Source organism: Melanotaenia boesemani, chromosome 5 (genome assembly GCF_017639745.1).
Source record: "Melanotaenia boesemani isolate fMelBoe1 chromosome 5, fMelBoe1.pri, whole genome shotgun sequence".
NCBI classification, from domain to species: domain Eukaryota; kingdom Metazoa; phylum Chordata; class Actinopteri; order Atheriniformes; family Melanotaeniidae; genus Melanotaenia; species Melanotaenia boesemani.
The window spans coordinates 32561649-32583946 of NC_055686.1; the positions used below are offsets into that span (position 1 = coordinate 32561649).

Here is a 22298-nt window from a genome sequence, read left to right on the forward strand (position 1 = left end):
AGCCACAATTTCTCATTTGGATTGAGATCTGGGCTTTTACTTAGCTAATCCGGAACATTTACTTTAACTTGAAACCATCTCTGTGCAGATTTTGCTGCATGCTTGGAGTCGTTGTCTTGCTGGAAGATAAATCTTATCCCAAGTGGTAGTTGTCTACCAGACTAAGTCAGTTTATCCTCCAGGATTTGGCACTATTTTACTGCATTCATGTTCCCCTCTACCTTGACAAGTCTTTCAGGGCTAGCTGCTGAGAAACATCCCCAGAGCATGATGCTGCCACCACCATGCCTCAGCTTAGGGCTGGTGCGTTTGTGGTGATTTTCATAGTTTGGCATCTGCTAAACATAGTATCTAGTCTGATGACCAAAAAGGGGATTTTTTTGTCTCATCAAACTAAAGAACCTTCTTCCAGCTGACCTTGGAATCTCCCGCATACCTTTGGCCAAATTCCAGGCGAGTTTCTCATGAGCTTTTTTTTTTATTTGAACGGCGGCTTTTTCTTCCATACAGTGTTGACAGGTGAAGAACCCGGGCAACAGCTGTATGTACAGCTTCACTCATCTGAACCACAAGATGTGATTGAACTCTATCCAATGAGGTGGAAATCTTTTCGTAGCCATCTCCTAACTTACATTTAATAATATTTTCTCTGAGTTGCTTGGACTGTTGTTTTGTCTTGATGTTGCAACTGTAGCAGGAATACCGATGAACCAGACACAGGTGTTTCTGTTCTACAATCATTTGACACACATCACTGCACTCTTTGTGATACTGCTGGAATCTACTAGATCAGAGATTTTTAATCCTGGTCCTCTGGGGCCAGTGTTCTGCAGGCTTTAGTTTACCTGCTGCAGCACTTCTAAAACATGCAGGACACCGAACAGGAACAGGATTGAGGATTCCTGAAGCAGATGGACCTCTGTTCAATTAAGTCACTTTAAAGGGGGTGAACATTTATGTAACAACTTATTTTGGCTTATATATATAAAAGATAACACTAGTTTAATTTAGTTTATTCACACACACATAAAGAAATACAACATTTGAAGTGTACATTATTACAGTGGAAGGAGTGTGCAATGGTTCACCCCAGGGGGGTTACTTACAGCTTATAAATAGGGGGCCCAGTTTTCTACAAACTACAGAGCACACATGGTAAAATGTTTTCATAAAGGCACAACTTTCCACTCCAGACTATTTGTTCCATATGAAGTAATTCTTCTACTCTGGCTCCAGTTAGACTGCAGTCCATTGACAGAGTGATGAGTCATTGATTGCATGATACAGACAAGACTTTTGTTATATAACTACAGCAACAGTGGCTGTAATATGTAATTTATAACATAAGCTACTTGTAAGATTTGGTAGCTTTACTGATTTTTATTTTGGATTTGAACGCTTTTTAAATAACAACCAGTAAATTGTCATTTAATCCAAATTATGTAAACTCAAGCCAAAACGTGGATCAAGCTCACTAAAATCATATTTTCAATATTCCTAAAAATAAAATTGTTCCAGTAAATTTTTAGCACACTATAAAAAATTAAATAACCATAATTACCACTCATTTATTATTACAGTACTTTTTTAAGGAAGAACACATGGCCGTGTGGGGAATGGACGGAGTTTGAGCAGGCGGCAAATCTCATTGCACTCTGGTCCGTGTTGCTCTTCCAGGAAGTACCTGAGCCCCCTGTCAGCAAAGTTAGCGGGACCTTTGGGGGTCCTGGTAGAGTGAATCTGTGGGTCGGTGAGGTAGGTCAGACCTTTGCCGTTGGCTGTCACCCATCCTGAGAAAATAGGACAGTAGCACCATATTAACTGTGTGGTAAAAATGCATCATAAGGTTATAGCAGAAGCATCTCACACAACAAGTCGGTTAGCTTACCCTGCAGGTCTACAACAACTTCCTCGCCATCAGAGAACTGGTAGGTGAAGTGTCCAAAGGCGAGACCATAGTCAGTAGCCTTGAATCTCATGTCCTTCACCCCAGCGTTGTTTGTCAGTTTGACAAAATCTCCGAGCATGTATGGCTCCACTGTTACACAGCCAACAATCTCATCTCCATTCAGAATCTACTCACATGTAGAAACACATTTAGAAACATTTTATGCCCAAGTTGTAATACAGTACAATTATTATGCAGAAGAATGATGGTTTTCTATTTTCAAGTAGCTGTTTTATCCATCCATTATCTATACTGTTTCATCCATTAAGGGTTGTGGGGAAGCTGGAGCCTAACCCAGCGTTTAGCAGGTGAGAGGCAGGTACACCCTGGACAGGTCACTCTAAATTCTCCTAGGGAGAAGACATGAATGTGAGGTTTTCTTGGTCACTGTAAATTCTCCCTAGGAATGAGCTGTTGTTTGTTTGTTGGTTGTTTGTCTCTCTGTGTTGGCCTGCGATGGACTGGTGACCTGTCCAGGTGCCTCTGACCTGTTTATTATTGGGAGAGGCCCCAGCTTCCCTGCGACCCTGAACTGAACTATGCAGTATAAAAAATAAAAGAATAAACCATGAATGTTCTCAATAATCAAAAGTACATAATTCCTGAATAGTCTATGTTTTCCACAGGACCAAAAAATGTGAGAATGATTGGCATTAATTTGTCTACACTGTCTCCAACACTGCTGTTGTGGGCCCATTTGCTGTTTTTCTGTGTATGTTTTAAAGCTAATTGAAGATTGTTGAATCTTAGTTATGGAATGTCAATTACGCTCCAACAGTTTAATCTCTTGTTTCCTTCCCATCTTAGTTAGTCCCATTTCACTGAATTAGTATCAATTAGTCGTCTTCAAGCTCATTTACAATTTGGAAAAAAACGTTAATATGCAGTAGGTGCATAAATCACGAGTTTGATTGATACAATAGGATGTAGTACAATACAGTAATGCGACAATAGGATGATACAATGGGAAACTGTACGATACGGTATGATACAATAAGGTACAATGCAATGTGCTATGGTATGATACCATACAATACGATACCGTACCGTACCATAGGATAGATAAGATGCAATACGGCTAAATACAATATGTTACAATAAGATACAAAAGAAAATTTGATGGTTCAATATGATCTGATGCAATGTGATATGATACAATATGATGCAATGCAAAACAATGTGATAATCAATATAATGGATCATGATCCAATGTTTGAAATCACATTCTATCATTATATGATTTAGATTCTCGTAAACCTATTAAAAATCTTAAACTAAATATTTTTGGAATCTAGGTAAATGGATGGGCAATACCAACATTTTTCATGTCGATATAATACCATTATTTTATGATACTTTTCATCGATGATAATACAGATATCGATACTTTTTGCCCCTTAACGAAAACTCACAATTGTACAGTGTGCATAAATATCTGTATTGTAAGGGCAATATGACATATAAATAAAACTCAAGAACACAAATACCTGAAAGAAATATTTTTAAAACAATAATAAATAAATTATAATAATGAGTAAAAAAAAAAATTTTTTGTAAATTTAAAATAATTAAACCACAAATTAATATAAGATCATTTATATTTATTAAATAGAAAATAATAAAATATAATATGTAATAGTAATAAATATAATAAAACATAATGCACAATGACCTACAGTATCATCACTAACAGTAGCAGCTTCATCATGACATCTGATAGGCTTCTGTGTCGCATCATAATCATGTGACACAGAAGGAAAACACTGTGTCTTCATATGCAATTTTATTGCCTAAAACTCTTAGAAGTAAAAAGAAATGACATGTTTCTATCAGCAGAGTCTTTATATATTTAAAAAAATATTGAATCTGGTATTTTGACTGGCTGATTGAGAAGTATTGACTCCAGGTTTTCGATACGCCCGTCCTTACCTAGTTAACCAAGTTAGGACAGTCTAACATAATCATTGTTACACACCTCATCTTTGGAAATCAGCATTTTTATCAACATTTTAGTTGTAAGAACAAAACAAATGTAAACGATTCCACGTGTTCCTTCTAGAGTGGGTCTCACAAAAGAACAAAGTTAGATTAATATTTTCAATGTGTATCAATCGAGTTGCCTCAGTCATCATTTAATCAAAGTTATGTATTGATATAGACTGATTTATTGTTGCCCCCAATTAGGAAGTAGTTATAACTGTAATTACTATATTTCCTTCCACTGAAATCCCCTTTTTAATTTCAGTATTATAATATTGTCTCAGCTGAAGGAATCTAAATAGATCTCAGTTCTCTGGGCTAAATTCTTCCATAATTTTCAATGGTCTAACAAGGATTTTCCCCTCCATCGTTGTGCATACAGATGTGATTGCTCTATCTCCACATTACAAAACTATCATCTATCATTGCTGGCAACAAAATCCTGGCTCTGTTACTGTGAAGAAAATTTAACTTCCATAAATAAATTGTGGTTTAGAAGATAGTGTGATCTTCCTTCAACTAGAAGGTCAGCTGTTTGAACCCCAGTGTGTCTGTGTCCTCAGGCAAGAATCTGAACAGCACGTTGCCAGATATGTTAATCAGTGTATGAGTGTAGATAAATTTATATGTAAGAAACCCATTGTAAAGCTAGATAAGTGTGACACAGCAAACTGGAGGATATAGTAAGGTATTTGATTTTAATATTAACTAAATCTTTCCAAGGCACCTACAGGCTTTTTTATTCACTGCATCCTCTAAAATTATATATGTCTTCTATTAAAGTACATTTGAATATACTAATATAAATATACATCTCTGCTCCAGCTTAATGAAATGATATTTTTTTCAGCTATTTTATGTCCTTTGTGTTTTGCCTCTGTATTAAATTCCAACGTTGCCTCACCAGCAGTGCTTCTGAGGGAATGAAGAAGATTTGAGCCATGTCATCTTTATCGTAGAGACTCTTGTTAAATTGGGTGACGTAGTACTGGGCTGTCATCTGTCTTTCCACGTCTTTCAGGTGAAACTGGATTCCCCTTGGTTCCAAGTAATCTTTCCCCACATAACTACAGACATTATTACAGAGACAAAATTAGACTGCTGGTCAATTGTCAGGCTGCACAAAGACGGTGCTACACACCTGCTTAATCTCTCCTCCTGGTGTAAAAACTGAACCCATATCGCTGCCCTCTGCTTGCCTTTCAACCCCATCAACTCTCCAATGTAGACGCAGGTTTCTCTGGCTGTCCACAGTCCAGTGGCTTTGGAGAATTTTAAATGAAGGGCGCCTAGTGAGGACAATTGACAGTGATTACCAATGCAGCAATGTTTTATTAATTCTGTCAAACATGAAGTAATTTCTTTGTAAAAGAAGCTTTGACTATCTGATAGTAATAGTGGGAAAATCTAACTGGATTAAATCAACTGGAAATTGTTAGCATTGTTACATTTTCTGACATTCCAGTACATGTTGAAAATGATTATTTGAACACAAACAGTCTCATCCTCTAAGGGTACATTCACACCAGGATAGTCAATTGGCTTTGGTTCAACTTGGTGGGACATTACCCAAAATTTCCCACCTTGATTTGGTTTGGTGTGTTTTCACACTGCACTTTACTGAAGTTTACTAAACTGTCTGAACAACATCACTACTTGCTAGGGGTCATAATCCCCAAAATGATCACTGGCTAAAACTAATGAAGAAGAAAATCTAGTTTACTGATTGGGCAGGACCGAAAACAGTTCGTTCATTGCAAGCAAACAATAGAGCAACATTCAATTTATTCAGCCTTTGGGTTTCTTACTTTGGTGTTCAAACTAAATATTATTTTCCCAAGAGATTTCTTCTTTGGTCCGCACCAGAGTGAGTTCAGAGTTCTCCAAATGATCCGTACTATCAACGGATGCAAATCAGGGTTAATTTAAAGCAGTGTCAATGTGAATGTCCCTATTTATGCTCCCTTACGTACATAAGGGATCATTCCTGAGCCTCTTCTTCTTCTCTGGTTTGTTTCTGGTCGCATGTCAGCTATTCTGCTCAGCACTGCCCCCCTGCAATTTTCAGATGTATCGCTCTGTCTTCTGCATCAAACGACGGATAGCTAAGCTCCGTGAAAATGGATTAAATTACGGGCAAAACTTTGCGCTGAGCATAAATGGGCCTTAAGAAAAGGAGGACTGAGGACTTCTGCCCCCCCAAAGTTAGCATCCTTTCAGCTAACTCCAATAAACCCCGCCCTGCTACGTACAAAGTTTCTTGTTTAGTATAAAAATCTGGTGAGTTGTTCATTGCACATAAATACCCACCCATCCCCCTCAGTAATCCCTGCCCCATCGCGGATGAAGCCTCTTACGTCTTGTGGTGTATGTATTGACCAGACCAACACAAACAAGGTCTCTAGAAGTGGAACTGTGAACAATTTCCCTTCTAAGGGCTGAGATTTACTTGCTGTGAATGCAAGCGTGCATGTCAACGTTCTACTATTTTTAGTTAAGGCACAAGTGTTTATCATTGTGCAACGGATGGGAAAAAGTCATAAAGATGCTGGTAATTACAGACAAAGTCCGAGAGATGGTCTTCAAAACTATTCGCTCTTGTGTTTACCTTGGAACTGTTGTGTTCATGCTCTTGTTCGCATGAGTGCCACTAGGATTCGAGTCAATATTGCAACCTACTGCAACGTTACCTTGTGTCAACGCAAGTGCCAAACGAACGCTAGGAACGCATGGCAGCCATGATATATATGCGGGCCGCTAACAGCAAGTATATCCCAGCCCTAATGAGACCTCAGGTGAGTCACAATTCTCAATGACGGTCACAGACTCTAAAATCATCAGTAGTTTCACAGGCTACTTTAGAGAAATCTCCAACTATCTCCTGCAGAACAAAAGAAGCTCTTAGATAAAAGCTAAATATTGACTTAACTAAGTTAAAAAAAACATTTCCCAATCCTTCCTTCTGTTTTAAATATACTAAATATTTCCATGTGACAGATTTATATGAACATCTCAAGGGTCACACTTCTACTGTGTTTAAAACTACATATATAGAAGCTGAAGACAAGTTTCAGATGTCATTAAAACACACTTACTGTAAGCAGTCTGGTGCTCACTGAGTTGGAATTTTCTCTTGTCACTGTATAACCTCCTCAGCAGACAGTCATGGCAAACTCCAGCTAGTAGTGCTTGGTAGTCTTGCTGGGATAACAAAAACTGTTGGACAGCTACCTTGCTGGGGTTTAAGCAGCTGTAACACAAAGGGTTCATCTCAGGGACTTTTTTGTTTTCTGTAGAGGTCACTGAATTTGGTTGGTGTCCATTCTGATTCTCCTCCACCTCCAGCAACTCAAATGAACTCTCTGTGGAGGTTTCTGTGGCTTCGTACTGATTTGGGACAGCCTGTGATTGCTTGCATGGGGCCACTGAAGCTTTGGAGGTTGCAGGTTTTGCAGGTACTGAATCAGTTTCTAGCTTCGTATCTAGGTAGACATCACGGCTCTGCAGGGGTTGTGGCTTGGGTGATGCTTTGACTACCTGAGCAGATTTGTGGTTTTTGTATGTGACATGAGCTAAATCATCGGTTTCAAGATCAAGTGTTTCCATGACAAAAAAGCTCTCATCAGAATCTGGAGACTTGTGACCTTGAATTGTTCCTGCTTTTGGTAGATTACTAGGCTGTGGTTTTGTATTCATGGGGGAGTTATGCTCATCTGAGATTTTCTCCCACGATGACTGGGAACCGAAACTGTCACCAAGCGAACTGGACAATGTCTTGAGAGTCAGCTGTGACAGGGACTGTACTGCGTCTTTAACATCTGATTGATTCTGTGCCATTACAACATCATCCATCCAGTCCAGATCAGTGTCCACTGTCTCTTTTCCGGCTTCTGAATCATTTTGTGATTTGGAGGAAGTAATAGGTATTGCAGACGCTGAAGCAGCATAGGAACTGAAACCAGGGTTACAACCCTGTGGGTTTTGCTTCTTGTTTTTAACAGGAGACTGAAACAAACCATCTGACATGTCATCGTAACCCTCAGTGATGACACAGCTCTGATCATTCGCATCTGCTGCATGTCCAGTGGGAATGCTTCCTGTATAGCCACTGCTGCTAGGCCGAGGTGAGCCTGAACTACTCAGGGAGATCTTCTGCCATGAAGAGCCAAGGTTGTCTTTGCTTTTACAAAGCTCAGACTTTTGGGTTGGGTTTGGCTTAGCTCCTTCTGTGCTGAGTGTCCCTATGGTTGTCCCCACTGCTGTTAAACACACTTCTGCCCCATCTGTCTCATCTTTAGTCCCCTTACAACTTCTGGTTGTGGTTTTGCACAGCGTTGCATGATACTTTTGAAATCTCTGCATTATCTTCGAAAAACCCTCCAGGGTGAAATGAACAGAAGAATCTTTGACACTTCTATAGCTGTCAGGAATAAAAGACCCCTTATCTGAATTAGGCATAGGGTCCACACCCAACAGAAGCTTAACTTGAGCGATGAGATGCATGACTTCAGCAGAGAGGCCATCTTTTTTCTGAGTACCGACGTGACAGTAATTGTAGAATTTTTCTAGACCTTTTTGACAAATTTGAGCAGCCTTCGCTACAACCTCTCGAGGTGTGTTGAGCCATTTCTGAACGACGGTGATGGAGTAAGCAGCTTTGAGGAAGGTATGAAGTTCCTGCTGGCTGGTGACCAGATCGCCCTCTGTTTTGGTGAGAAGGCCAATTGCAAATGCTTCTCTTGCCTGCCTGAGGTAGGACTCTCTCTGAGAGGAAGGACATTCCAGTGAGAAACTGTATGATAGCAAGCAGGTCCCTTGAGTTGTCTAAAGAAATACAGAAACATGAGGAGATTTAATATATTAACAATAATCATGATCTAACTTGTTAAAACATTTTGATTTTCACAGCACAGATTAACGTTTCTCCGTGTGGTTCAGTTTGAAGTGTTCAAACAACTACTACTATTTGCCCTGAGGCAAAGTCTTTAAGTAGGGCAGCTTCATCATCAAAAACAGAAAAGACATTCAGATAAGACTGTGAAATTTGGCATGTGCTACAAGTTCACCACAAGCAGTCATTCGGTTAAAGAGTGCGGTTTTATGCTGGATCTGATGACATAGCAGCAGCGACCCCTTTCCTTACCATTTACCTCTTTCCCTTTGATATTCTTATCACTTTCTTTCTCTGTATTATTGGACATAAGTCCTTTAGAAAATGTAATCACCCAAGGTCCTCTTTATCAGATTTAATGCCTGTTAACAGCCCTATGATGAAAGTCACAAGATCTTTTCTTTTCCCACAACATGGGTGCAAAAATTGTCAGACCACGTCATGAAAATATAAATGATAAAACTCCAGAATAAAAAAGAGTAAAGGCAAAGTTTCCTATATTTGTTATGATTTTTATTTCACTGCAAAGAGCCCATGATAAATCAAACATACTAATTAGGTTAAATAAATAATTAAATTAAGAATGATGCTGTCTTTAGCAGGTAATGTCACCAGATTAGCATACACAAAAGTTGACAGAGGATCTCCAGTATGACAACAAATTCATGAGAAAATCCTCCACAAAGTAAGAACTGAAGGGATTAGGATATTTATACCCCTAAAGGAAAGGAGTTTAAGCCTAAATTGCACATCCGTCATTTCCAATCCCTCAGACAGCACTGAATAAAGAGCCATCATTCATCAAGGATTACTGTGGGAAACCTCTACAGTACAGAGTTGTATTCACAAATGTCACTTAGACCTTTATTAGCCAACATTTAGACTTATGTTAAAGTTCTCCAGAGGCAGTGTCAAAGTTCCCGGGCTTGGAGGGACCTGGGATGGACCATCACAGAGTGGAAATATGGATTCCACGTCTTTTTTTTATCTGTACCAAAGACAGAACAGAGGATCTAGACTGTTATGAAAACCAAATAGTTTAACTAGAAGAACATCCAAGATGTTTTTCCCATGTTTTGTTAATCAAGCCTCCACAGAACCACATTCTGCACAAATTATGAAGGCAACGCTGAGGAAGAAGAGGATACAGCTACTAGACTGACCTACTGCAGTCCTGATGTGTGGAAAGACAAAAAAAAAAAAGAAAGAAAAAAGTAACAGTGACAAATACTACACAAAAAACAATAACACCCAAAACACTGGTATTTTCAATGCTGGAATGAAACTTTTTTTACTTGCAGAAGTTATGCATATGCTGTATTAAGAAAGTTTTAAGCTTCTGTTTCTCCTTGAGATTTTTCACTTGTCTCTGTTTGGAAATATTGGCATTTTTAAATTTGGTTTAAGGTAATCATGAGTATCACCAGAGATGATTCAGTGGAACAACTTACCACATTGGTCAACACGTAAAGTGAAGTGTACTGACTGTATATCACGGCCATCTTAGCTGCCTGAGCGGCTGAAAGAAGGCGATGACTCCCATCCCCGAGTAAAGATGGCTAAAGTAAAAACAAACAACCATAAAATAGAAACTAACACAGGAATACTTAAGAATATACACTCACTGGCCACTTTCTCAGGTCCACCTGTTTGACTGCTTGTTAACACAATATCTAATCAGCCAATCACAGGGCTCAACACACAACTCAACACATTTAGTCATGTAGACATGATGAAGACGACTTGCTGAAGTTCAAACTGAGCATCAGAATGAGGAAGAGAGAGGATTTTTGTGAATTTGAACGTGGCATGGTTGGTCTGAGTAGTTGCTGGGATTTTCACACACAACCATCTCCAGGGTTTCCAGAGAATGTTCTGAAGAAGAGAAAATGTCCAGTGAGCAGCAGTTGTCTGGACCAGAATGTCTTGTTGATGTCAGAGGTCAGAGGAGAATGGGCAGACTGGTTGGAGATGATAGAGGCAACAGGACTGGTTCCAACCCAGGTCTGCAGAATAGCATCTCTGGACACACAACACGTCCAACCTTGAAGCAGATGGGCTACAGCAGCAGAAGACCACACCGGGTGCCTCGTGTCAGCTAAGAACAGGAAACTGAGGCTACAATTCACACAGACTCACCAACACGGACAATAGAAGATGGAGAAACGTTGCTGGTCTAATGAGTCTCCATTTCAGCTCCACATTCAGATGCTATGCTCAGAATTTTGTGGAAACATCATGAAAACATGGATCCATCCTGCCTTGTACCAACGATTCGGGCTGCCGGTGGTGTAATGGTGTGGCGGATATTTTCTTGGCCCACTTTGTGCCCCTTAGAACAAACAGGGCCTGGTTTAACCACCACAGCCTACCTGAGTATTGTTGCTGACCATGTCCATCCCTTTATGACCACAGTGTAGCATCTTCTGATGCTACTTCCAGCAGGATAATGCACCATGTCACAAAGCTCAGATCATCTGAACCTGCTTTCTAGAACATGACGATGAGTTCTCTGGACTCCAATGGCCTCCACAGTCACCAGGGGCCTCATTTATCAAGCTTGCGTAGGAACAAAAAACGGCACTGCACCTCCATGGCCAAATATAGCCAACTTTTGGGATTTATGAAAACCAAACTTGACGGGAAAATGTTCCTACCTTAATGCAACTCTTACCCAGGCGTACGTACATAATCTAGAAAAAAGGTAAACAGCGACACCACCGGTACAGAATAAAATCAAGAAATGATGTGAAATGTAAGACATTTTTTCACAATCCCCTATTACCTTTCACTCCACATGTTAGATATTAAAGCTGTTTGCAAAAATGAATAAAGACGCACATTCAATATTAATTCTTCCAAGAATGCACGCTCGGAAAAATAAAAAAAAAAAAAAGGATTTTCAAGAAAAAGGGAGATGAAATTAATAAGAACCTCAACCACTAAAATAATTTCTGTCATTGTAAAACAAAACTTACATGTTATAAAATACATCCAGCTAAATAAGGTGGACAGTCAGTGTGAAAAGTAGCTTTGGTCTTTCATTCCAGCAGAGCGGGACGTAGACTGGAGGCTGGACGTCTAGAAGTGATGCAGCGCTAATGAAAACACAAGAGGTGGATTTCCTTTTATTTATTTATTCTTACACAATCCTTTTTAATTGTTGTCCTAACTTCTGTCCAGACGGTGTTTATTTTCTGCAACTCCTTGGCTACCTGGTTAATAGTGATGATTGTGTCCCTCTGCACCGCCCACCCAGCTGGAGCCCCGCCCACCCAGCTGGAGCACCCAGCAACTAGAAAGAAATATGATTCAACACTAAGTATACTGGTACTAATCTCAGATATATCGGTATTTATAAATTAAAACAAATGACTACATTACTGTCATTTAGCAGACGCTTTTCTCCAAAGCAATTCTCCCCAGTGGGATTCAAACTTTGGTCTCCTGCATGGGAGACGGATGCTCTACCGACCAGCTGCACCATCCGATGCCTCTGGCGTGTCCTGTGTTCTGACACTGCGATGACAGCATCTGCCACCTGCTGCCCTCCTCTGCCTTTCTGACACAAGTAATGCCCACGCCATGCCCACCAATTAAACATGTTTACGTTTGTAAACGTGGTCCATCAGGATCTCTGTCTTACATCCCTAAAAATTACAATTTATCGTTCTTTTCTCCTCCTGAGCCATCATGGAAATGATGTGATGAATATTTATTATAGGTGGTCACCTGACCTTTTATGGCCATCATGTGGAAGTTGCAAGGTCCCCGCTTTAGAGTTGTTTCTGATTTATAAATGGAAACAGGCACGGGATCTGAAAGTTTCCCATTTTCCCTACACACGCCAACTATAGTTTGCTTTGCTACGCACAGTTTGATAAATGAGGCCCCTGATCTCAATCCAACAGAGCAGCTTTGGGATGTGGTGGAATGGAAGATTCTCGTCATGGATGTGCAGCAACTGTGTGATGCTGTCATATTAATATGGAGCAAAATCTCTGAGTAATGTCTCCAACACGTTGTTGAATCTATGACACCAAGAAATATGGCAGTTCTGAAGGAAAAGGTATCCAATCCGGTACTAGAAAGGTGGACATGAAAAAGTGGCTGGTGGGTGTAAATGATATAATAATAAGTGCAGAAAGATTTTGCAGTCTGGACGTACAAAATCAATATCTGAATTAGTCCTAAAAGCATGGAAGTCCTCATCATTCATAGACACCAGTATGTTGGCCAGTATTCCCAAAGAGGTTCCAATACCCTGGGAAAAATCACAAAAGTGCAAAACAAAGGTTTAAAACAAGCTGTAAACTGTGCTGACCAAGTTTACAACTTCATATCATTGCGGCTGTGATGACAGCATACCTTTTTATCAGGTTGAGGAAGTGAGTAGTACCCAACCAGAGAGGCCCAGATTAGCTCTGCGGCCTCAAGCCACAAGCCTGAAACAGAGGCTTGTGGTAAGAAAAACAAAAAGAAAAGCAGAAAAACAATACCACCCAGTATGGATGATCTTACCGAGCTTTTGCAAGATCATTCCACGCACTTGAACACTGACAGCCTGCACAAGAGCTCTGTCACTTTCAGACTGGTAGATCCAACAGCCTGGATGTCAAAGATAAATCCCATTGGGTTATAATTTAACTCGTTATTAAAGGCATTTAAAGTGAATAATGAGGGAAAGTACCTGTTGTTCCACTGTTGTTAATCAAACTGCTCAGGATGTATTCAGCTTTCTGCAGTTTGCCTAAGAAATGATGAACAAATGCACATGTGAGACAAAATCCCATTAAATTATCAGGTAACATGTTTTACCCAAAAGACATTATAGCATCAGCTTTTCCTTACCAGAGTTGAGATAGACCCTGGCCTGCCGTATGACCAGTTGTGGGGCTATGGGGGTATTGTGGTGGTGTTGGTGGAGCAGTCTGGCAATCTTTAGCAGCCGGATGGACTCATCGGTCCAGTAGAAAAAACGGTCCACTAAGAAAACCACCGCCAATGCCGACTGTGCCTCCTGAGCCATGATGGCTGCCTTTAGAAGAGCCTGGAGGTGCAGTACGCACATCTAATGACGTTGTGCAAAAAAACTAACATGATAGGATGGTGTTCAGTCATTACCAGAAGCTGGGGTAGATGCTCCCTAATGAGGTCATTGAGGTTGGTCTTGTCATTGGCGTCCACTGACTGCTTGTACTGCCACTTCTCCGGTGCAAAGGGCCACTTCATGTCCATGGCCTCCTGCAGCAGAGAAGCCAGTTCTGCACATAGAGAATCTACAAAGACAAAGAAAAGCTTTTTTTTAGAACAACAAAGCTGTGTAGTGAGGTAAAGATAATTGAAAAGCTTTTTACAGGAAGGAATAATCACCAGCTATTTGGCAAATTTATTGGGAACATAAATTCAGAAAGTGGGAACAAGACACAGATCTCATGTTAAAACTTAAGCTCAATCTCTGGTCTTCCGCTTGACACTTAACCCTCCATTTTAGAGGGTTAAGGTGCCCTTCTTTTTTTAATAATTGCCATTTAATCTATCAACTGGAGCATTCGTGGCCATTGAATGGTTAGATGTCCACTACTTCTTAATCTTTACAGGTCATAAAATTCAGGAAATTGAGCAACCCCACTTTTGGCCAACTCTACTTTACGGTGCTGCTTAATTGAGCGGTGCTGGCAGCATTTGTTTTTGCACAGCTCTTTTAACGTCCCACCCCAGCATTTCAGCCAGATTAAATTCTGGACTTCGACTGGATCATATCAACACCTCGATTCTTTTCTTTTTCAGCCATTCTGTTGTAGACCAGCTGTGTTTGGGGTCATTGCGATGTTGCATGAGCCAGTTTCAGACAAGTTTTGGCCTCACATCTGAATTCATGAACCTCAGGAGTTCATGGTCTACTCAATGACTGCCAGGTGTTGGTGACCAAATGTCTCCATATTGGTCTGATCTGTCCAAAAGACATTCATCCAGAAGTCTTGTAGTTTGTCTCCATCAGATTTACGTTCTTTTTAGAGAGAAGAGACTTTCTCCTACAACCCCCCAAACTACCCAAACTAACAGTCTTCTAATTGGACTGTCATGAACTTAAACATGTCGGATGCTTACAGGTTTGTAGAGTCTGAGAGGTAGTTTTTGGGAATTTTTGCAGTTTGTGTGAACATTGCACGGCCTGACTTTGGAGTGCACTTGCTGGGACGTCCACTCCTGTTTGACTGGCAGTCGTGTTGAGTTTCCCACTTTTGAATAATCTTTCTCTCTGTAGAACCATGGACTCCAAATAGTTTGGAAATCCTCTTATAACCTCTCAAATATTGATGGGCGGCTTCTCTAAGATCTTTTCAGATGTCTTTCCATGTGGGGTCTTTCCTTGGTATTGTGTTAACACACACCTGAACCCTGTAGACCAGAAAACTGTCTAAACTTCTGCTTTTATAGAGATTCATCACACTGATGATGATCAGTTCATCAAGTAGTAAAGACATACTTAATAAAAAAAATATATATATTTTTCCATGACTCTATCTGCAGTCTAACAGAAGAACCTGAATGGATTATGGCTCCAGAAGGTTTTACAAAAGTAAACAAACTAGCAAGACCAAACATGTCGAGCACATGCAGGTCAAAGCCCCAGCGTGGCTGTCTACCACAAGTCAATACTGACCAAATAGCACCATCAAGTGTCTAACCTCTGCATCTACAGTAGTTTAACCGCACTCCTTCAGACGGCTGAGTAGACGGTAGAGCTGCTGCAGCCCTGAGGCAATCCACCAGTAAATCTCCCGCCTCCATTCTGGCAAAAACATGCAACAGTTGTTTCCAGAGAAGAGAGGATTTCCTCCTTTTTTGCCCTCTCACCACCGGTCCTGCATTAGGGATGTAAGAAAGGAAAATCCATAACATGTCTAGAGATGTTGCACCATCATGTCTGTTTCAGAAATTTCACAATGATTTAGAAGCTTGTGTTCAAATGATAAAAGGGGAATTTTACATGTATTCAAGGGTGGAAAGAAGAAATTCTCCACTCATACTAAAACATTTCCTCAGATAATAAAGAGTTTTGTTACGGTTTAATAACGAATGTACATAAATAATTTATTTGACTTTAATATTTTGATTAAACAGATAAACTAAGGACCAAAGAACACAACACTGTGGAGGGTAAAACTGCACTTTGATCTTAACCAGACAAAAAAACAAACACACAAACAAACTATTTGGAGATCCAAATACAAACAAGATCATTACAGAAACTATTATAGCTAACAAACACATGTTTAACAACAGTCAACATTTATTTTATTTAACATTACTTTTCACCATTAAACTCACCTCCGATTCCGTCTCCGTTTCTTCCTGGTAGGGCAGAGCTACAAAATGCTGCTTTCAAAGCCATAGGAAATATCATCACTATGGCTCTCTTAACGCCTGAAGTCATTTACCATTATATATTTAATATTAAATATATGAACAAAAAATAAATAAATAACGATAAATAATAAATAATTTATTAAAAACTCAAATAAATAAGAGTAAGTTAAAGAAAATAAATTAGTAATAATAATAATAATAATAATGATAAAGTTTGGTGGAAATAATAAAACAGGAGCCTATCCAGCAATCAGCAGGCAAGAGGCAGCGTACAGACAGATCGCCAGTCCTTTCCAGGGTGATAATAGTAAATGAATAAATGATACACAAATTATAGTAAAAGAATACATAAAAAATAATAAATAAATAAATAAAAATGACCACTCCCTGAGCCACCACCTTATTGCGGTGGAGGGGTTTGCGCATCCCAGTGATCCTGGGAGCTATACTGTCGGGGGCTTCATGCCTCTGGTAGCATCACATAGCAAACAGGTCTCTAGAAGGACCAGACCAAGCACGACTTAAAGACTCCTATGATGCACAAAAACATTGAAGCCAAGTTCCCCTTGTTTGGATGGCTCTCCTTGGGAGCCAGGCCTGGAGGTGGGGCATGGGTGTGAGCGCCTGGTGGCCGGGCCTCTGCCCTATGGTGCCCGGTCAGGGTCAGCCCCAAAGGCTGTCCCGCGAAATTTGTTGTTTTGTAGTTAAACTATAGGATCCAATACAATCCTATAATTCATCTCAATATTTAAATAGAATTACATGATATTATATCTATCAATAAATGTGCACTTAACTAACAACTACAAGTTACTTTCCTCCTTCCCATGCATTAATCTGTGGCCACAATTTAATAATGCACAGCAACGGGATAACTTCTTGTATGAGGTATTTTATTTTTCTAGTAATGACACTATAGGGGATCCATATTACTCTGTTTTATTTCTTGTTTGCTGGTTGCAGTTTTCATGAAAATCGTAAAGGAAAAATCAAGGGAAAAAAACTGCAAAAACAAAACAAACAAACAAAAAACTGAAAACACAAAAAACTCAAGAACAAAAAAAAAAACAAACAAACAACATTTAATCAACCATTTTATTATTTACAGGAGAAAGTTCTATCAGTTTGCGTAAGAGTCTCATTGCTACTTCACTGCCTTGATCCGTGAACACCACCTGTGACGCTAGAAGAGGCAGAGCTGTGCACAGCAACAGGTAGCTGGACTGGGATGTGTGCACAATTTCTATACAAAAGAATGAAGTCCATTTAAATGTAGAAACACTTATAGTGGAATATATACCATTTAGTCTGGCAGGATGTGTAAATGTAATGTCTGCAGAGCAACAGGCATTTTTTTGCACGTTAATTAAAGGAATAAATTAATTCCGCATTCCACCACTGCAGCAGTCTGCCTCTTATGGCTATAAATAAATAAATAAAGCATAAAACAATGGCACCAGCACGTGAACACAACAGGTAAACTGGTGCATTTGAAGGCAGGGATCTAGTTATATAGCGGACAAGCCAACAGATTATAAACCACGATGATTTGGTGCGTAACGGCGCGTGTATCTGCTCGTACACAACCGGAACACGGACGGACCGTGGTGTTGCTGTGATACTACCAATAGGCGGGACTGTGGCTCCGCAGTGTGACTTATGAACCGCACAGCTGGAGCGCGAGCAGAGGGGTTGGCACGCGTTCCAGCTGCGAACAGATGACTGAGCTGCACATCGGCACACACCCACAACTTGCTTCCGAGGAGTGCGTGAGGACAAGACTTTAGAGGTTGTTTTGACAATAAATAAAAAGACCCGCATGGTCCGCACAGAGAGCCAGCACCAACTCAGAGGAAGGAAAATCCTCTGATGAGTTTTTGTGGATTCCGATTACCCCTGAACCCTGTTAGAGGAAGACTCTGGAACCAGTTGGTGAGTTCGGCGGTGCCAGTGATGTAACGGTTTTAAATCTCAGAGCTCAACCATTCATCACTGCAGCCTCTCCTCCTCTTTGAGCATGGGACCCTTCAAAGTCTGAAGGTAAGAAATGGGTCATAACTTGCATGTTAGCACACTGAGGCAGGTAATCTTTTTTCTTTTTTACACCGACTTGTGCTTCTCATGACGCTCTGGATAGATCCTCTACCTCCGGATTAGGTGATTCACATCAGTGTAAATGTGATTATTGCATTGAAACAGCAACACCTGACTCAGACTCGTCCTGTTGCACCACCATCATCATCATCATCATCATCAGCTTTGGGAATTGTGATGTTTACTCACCAGGGACTTGTGTGATGGAAATTGTGCTCAGACTCAGTGGCGGAACTAGACTTTTAAAGATAGAGGGGGTTGGGGGGGATCAGCAAGTGAAAATATTTGCAATAAGTTCAATAAGATCCAATGAAATTTAAGTTGTTTGTTTTAGGTGCTGTATGTGAACCTTGGTGTGATAGTGGGGGGATCAATGGCTCTCTTCCTTAAGGCGGTTAAACACTAATCGGGCCGATTTTTGTCCCGATCTGCCTCTTACCATCAAAGCCAGCAAAGGCCCAACTGTTGGATGTTTGCAAACAACATCATGTCCGATTTTCTTGTGGTGTGGAATGTGCTGAGTGATTTTATCTGGTCAGATCCACTTGGAAGATCTTTGAAGGAGAGATTGTACATAATGAACACACTAATATTTGCGACTAGAAATCCTGTAGTGTGTGGGGCGCACTGAGAGGAGCCGAGCATGCACAGTGTGCAATGTCACGTGTATCGGAACAAAAGCCAATCAAGGCGCGAGCTAACTCTGCTAATGGACAGAAAAGGAAGTAAAAACAAACAAAAAGCATGCTTCTCGGCTAGAGAGCTTCAATTATAGCTTCAGTTACAGTAACTGGACACATTTTGGCTGTAACAACGTTATATTGATGGGAAGAGTGATCATTTAGATTTCTTATTACTTTAAAAAGGAGCGCTGTTAGTAACGCTGTTATTTAAAACGCTGTTATTTATAACGCTGTTATTTATAACGCTGTTATTCGCATCACCTGTTGTTTTTCTCTTTTTGTGTTTTGTGTTTTTGTGAAGGTTGGAGGCCAAAACAACCATTGTTGTTTCTTCCTGTTTGTTCACCATATTTGTTTACACTAAAGTTTCATTTGACTCATTTGATCTGGATATTGAGTGTGAAGAACCTGATATTCTGCTGAAGAACTGGTTAGTGTGCTCCGTAGTGCACACCACACACTATATAAGATCACAAGAGGAATATCTTGTGCGACCTGTCTTTTGTTATCATCAAGCGTGTGGTCTCTAAATCTGTGAAAGTTTAAAGAATCCTGTAATGTGTGCTAGCCTTTAGTAGTTCTGGCTGAAATGGTGACTGGTTGTGTCCTTCCTTGCTACAAAAAAAGTCAGAAATATCTCCTTTCTCTTCATTCTTATATCTTCCTCTACAAAATCAGACTAGTTACAGAATATTTCTCCAAATTTTCATGCTGTGACTTACTTTAAAATCAACTAGCAGCCTTGCTAGCCTCCCGTTTAAATGAAACTGGATAATGTAGCGCTAGCTTAGTTAGCACTAAGTAAAGCTTGTTACAAACTCTGCAACAAATGAGAACTTTCTTCTAGGTTTCAAGGGTGCAAGAACAAAATAACATAATTTATTCTTATGGGAGTTCTTGCAGTTTATTCTTAACTCAAGCAGAACTTTTTTTTATGCTCTGAAAGGTTCAACAAGGTTGAACAGATAGCTTTAAAGAACTGATGAGAAAATACAAAAATGTATGCAACACGTATAACAGAGAAAGTGTGCACAGCGGACTGAAGTTTCTCATGATGTAACCGAGCCAAGTGTACATTGCACATAAAGACATGAACACTCTCCTTATCCAATATGGTGCTACTTATAACTATTTTAGCACTGCTACGCAGTTTCATGCTAACATCAGGTAAATTGCCTTACATAACATTAGTAGTTCTATGTGCACAGGGACTAAATCTCTTCTAGAAACATGCAGCTACATCCATATTTTTAAAGAAAGACTAATTAAAAAACCTTCTTCAAAATGTACTTTAAGGTGGTGTAGTGAGACTGGTTATCTATGCATGTTTGGAGAGACTCCTCCTGCAGTGACCTGCCAATCACCTGAGGTGGTACCAGGAGTGTCCAGCCCAAATGTAAATCAAGGTGCACATCTGCAGAACACACGACTGTGTGACCAGCTCTCAACCAAAGGAATGATTGTGCGAGTTTATAATCTTTATAGATAATAATAGGCTCTAAGCAGCCATAACCTGGAGCTCAGGTGCTTCAGCTGCTCTGATGAGACATTAATACCTGGCTTACAGCGATCTGAATCCATAAATGGAATTAACGAGCCTGAGTGTGTTCATTTTCATGAAGGCAGAGCATCAGAGAGCAGCATAGAGGTGGATGAAGGATGGCCTGTGCCTAAAATTAGACCAAGGGAGTGGCAGGGTCTTTATCCTGCTTTGACTAGCACTGGTTATCTGTTGGTATGTAATGTTAGAGCTTAAGATGCAAACGCAAAACTGGAAGTACTCACGTTGACTTTTAGGACCTTTGGCAGCTTTGTTAATATCCGACGGACACTCCAGTTTATTGTGATTCTGCTGAATTAAACGTGTGGGAGGTTGGACTTACCTTGCTTTTTTACTTTCCTGCAGCCAGCCCCCTCCTGATGTCTTATACAGTCTAACAGCTGTCTCGACTGTGGTGATTTAAGGTGATTTTCTACAACCACGATCAGAGCAGCAAGGATTATGAAGCATTTGAATGCCAACTTCACCCCAGCTTTATCTACGCATGTTCTGGCCTTAGAGCCAGGGGATTTGACTTTGTAACATGTAACTGGTTTCCTGTCTTGATGTTTGAAAGCATGAGCTGTAGTTGTGCAGCTCGTGTCTTCCTTAGGATGTTTTCAGTGCCGATTAACTGCGCCTGTTTTGAATATCGGAACAAGCTCGCTTTTGTGCGCTCGTTCATCCAGGTCTGTGTCTGATTCAGAGGATGCAAATGAGCTCAGGCATCTGCATCAGCAGGGTCTGTTTAGATAAGTCTGTCAGTAAACGCATAATAAAAAAAAACCTCAGTTCCAAAATAGTTGGGACATTGTGTAAAATAGAAAATAAAAACAGAATGCAATGATTTGTAAATCTCATCATCTCATATTTTATTTCCAGTAGAAGATAAACAACATACCAGATGTTGAACTGAGATATTTTATCATTTCATGGGAAATATGAGTTGATTGTGACTCTGATGGCACCAACACGTCTGTAAAAAGTAGTTCCAAGGTGATGTTCAGCATTGTGTAGCATCCCCTCTTCTTTTGACAACGGTCTGTAAACGTCTGGGAAGTGAGGAGACCAGTTCTGGAGTTTTAGGAGAGGAATGTTGTCCCATTCTGGTCTGATGCAGGATTCTAGCTGCTCTACAGTCCTGGACCTTTGTTGCTGGATTTCTGCTTCCATGATGGTTCAGATGTTGTGAATTGGTGAAAGGTCTGGACTGCAGGCAGGCCAGTTCAGCAGCTGGACTCTTCTCCTGTGAAGCCATGCTGCTGTGATGGATGCAGGATGTGGTTCAGCATTGTCTTGCTGAAATCTGTGAGGCCTTCCCTGAAAGAGACGTTGTCTGGATGGGAGCAGATGTTGCTGTAAAACCTCCATGTACTTTTTAGTATTGATGGAGCTTCACAGATGTGGAAGCTGCCCACGCCATAGACACTAATGCCGCCCCATCCCATCAGAGATGCAGCTTTTCACCTGTCCACTGATAACAAACTGGATGCTCCCTCTCCTCTTTAGTCTGCAGGACACACTGTCCATGCTTTCCAGAAACTAGTTCACATTTTCATCCAGGTTTCCACTTTGGCTCAGACCATTTTAACCCATAAGAGCCCGACGTGACATATATGTTACTTACAGTTTGAGACATTTAGCTTCAATTTATGGTATAAACTTTGCTCAAAATCCTGTTGAACACAATCTGATTCTTGTCTTCTGTCCCCTAAGAGAGACCCAGAAGCAGAAAACTGCATTATAATAATTTTAATGGATCACATGGTAATAAATGGTAGATATCCC

At 40.3% G+C, this 22298-nt stretch overlaps 2 protein-coding genes across 3 annotated transcripts in view; one reads left to right on the forward strand and one right to left on the reverse strand.

The window, feature by feature from the left end:
* Positions 1 to 997: 997 nt before the first annotated feature.
* On the reverse strand, positions 998 to 16175 carry alpk1 (alpha-kinase 1). The gene is made up of 14 exons (XM_041985426.1): positions 16155 to 16175; positions 15512 to 15688; positions 13944 to 14098; positions 13671 to 13869; positions 13510 to 13569; positions 13341 to 13427; positions 13188 to 13264; positions 12988 to 13083; positions 10271 to 10378; positions 7024 to 8752; positions 5070 to 5217; positions 4833 to 4995; positions 1889 to 2075; positions 998 to 1790 (listed from the first exon to the last, which is right to left on the reverse strand). Exons 2-14 carry the CDS (start codon positions 15612 to 15614, stop codon positions 1588 to 1590), a joined length of 3315 nt encoding a protein of 1104 aa, XP_041841360.1. The 5' UTR covers positions 15615 to 15688; positions 16155 to 16175; the 3' UTR covers positions 998 to 1587.
* A 1510-nt stretch (positions 16176 to 17685) lies between these two features.
* Positions 17686 to 22298, forward strand: part of LOC121639867 (RAS guanyl-releasing protein 2-like) — a 51846-nt gene continuing 47233 nt past the window's right edge. For both annotated transcript variants that reach the window (XM_041985444.1, XM_041985445.1), the window contains exon 1: positions 17686 to 18233. The gene's annotated coding sequence lies outside the window, so the exon portion shown is untranslated. The remainder of the gene's footprint in view (positions 18234 to 22298) is intronic.

Coding starts and splice junctions, on each gene's coding strand:
- alpk1 (XM_041985426.1), bottom strand. CDS start 15,614: ATGGAGGCGGGAGATTTACTGGTGGATTGCCTCAGGGCTGCAGCAGCT. Junction 13,570..13,670: donor CAGGGTCTATCTCAACTCTG/GTAAGGAAAAGC, acceptor ATCATTTCTTAG/GCAAACTGCAGAAAGCTGAA. Junction 13,084..13,187: donor TTCCTCAACCTGATAAAAAG/GTATGCTGTCAT, acceptor GATTTTTCCCAG/GGTATTGGAACCTCTTTGGG.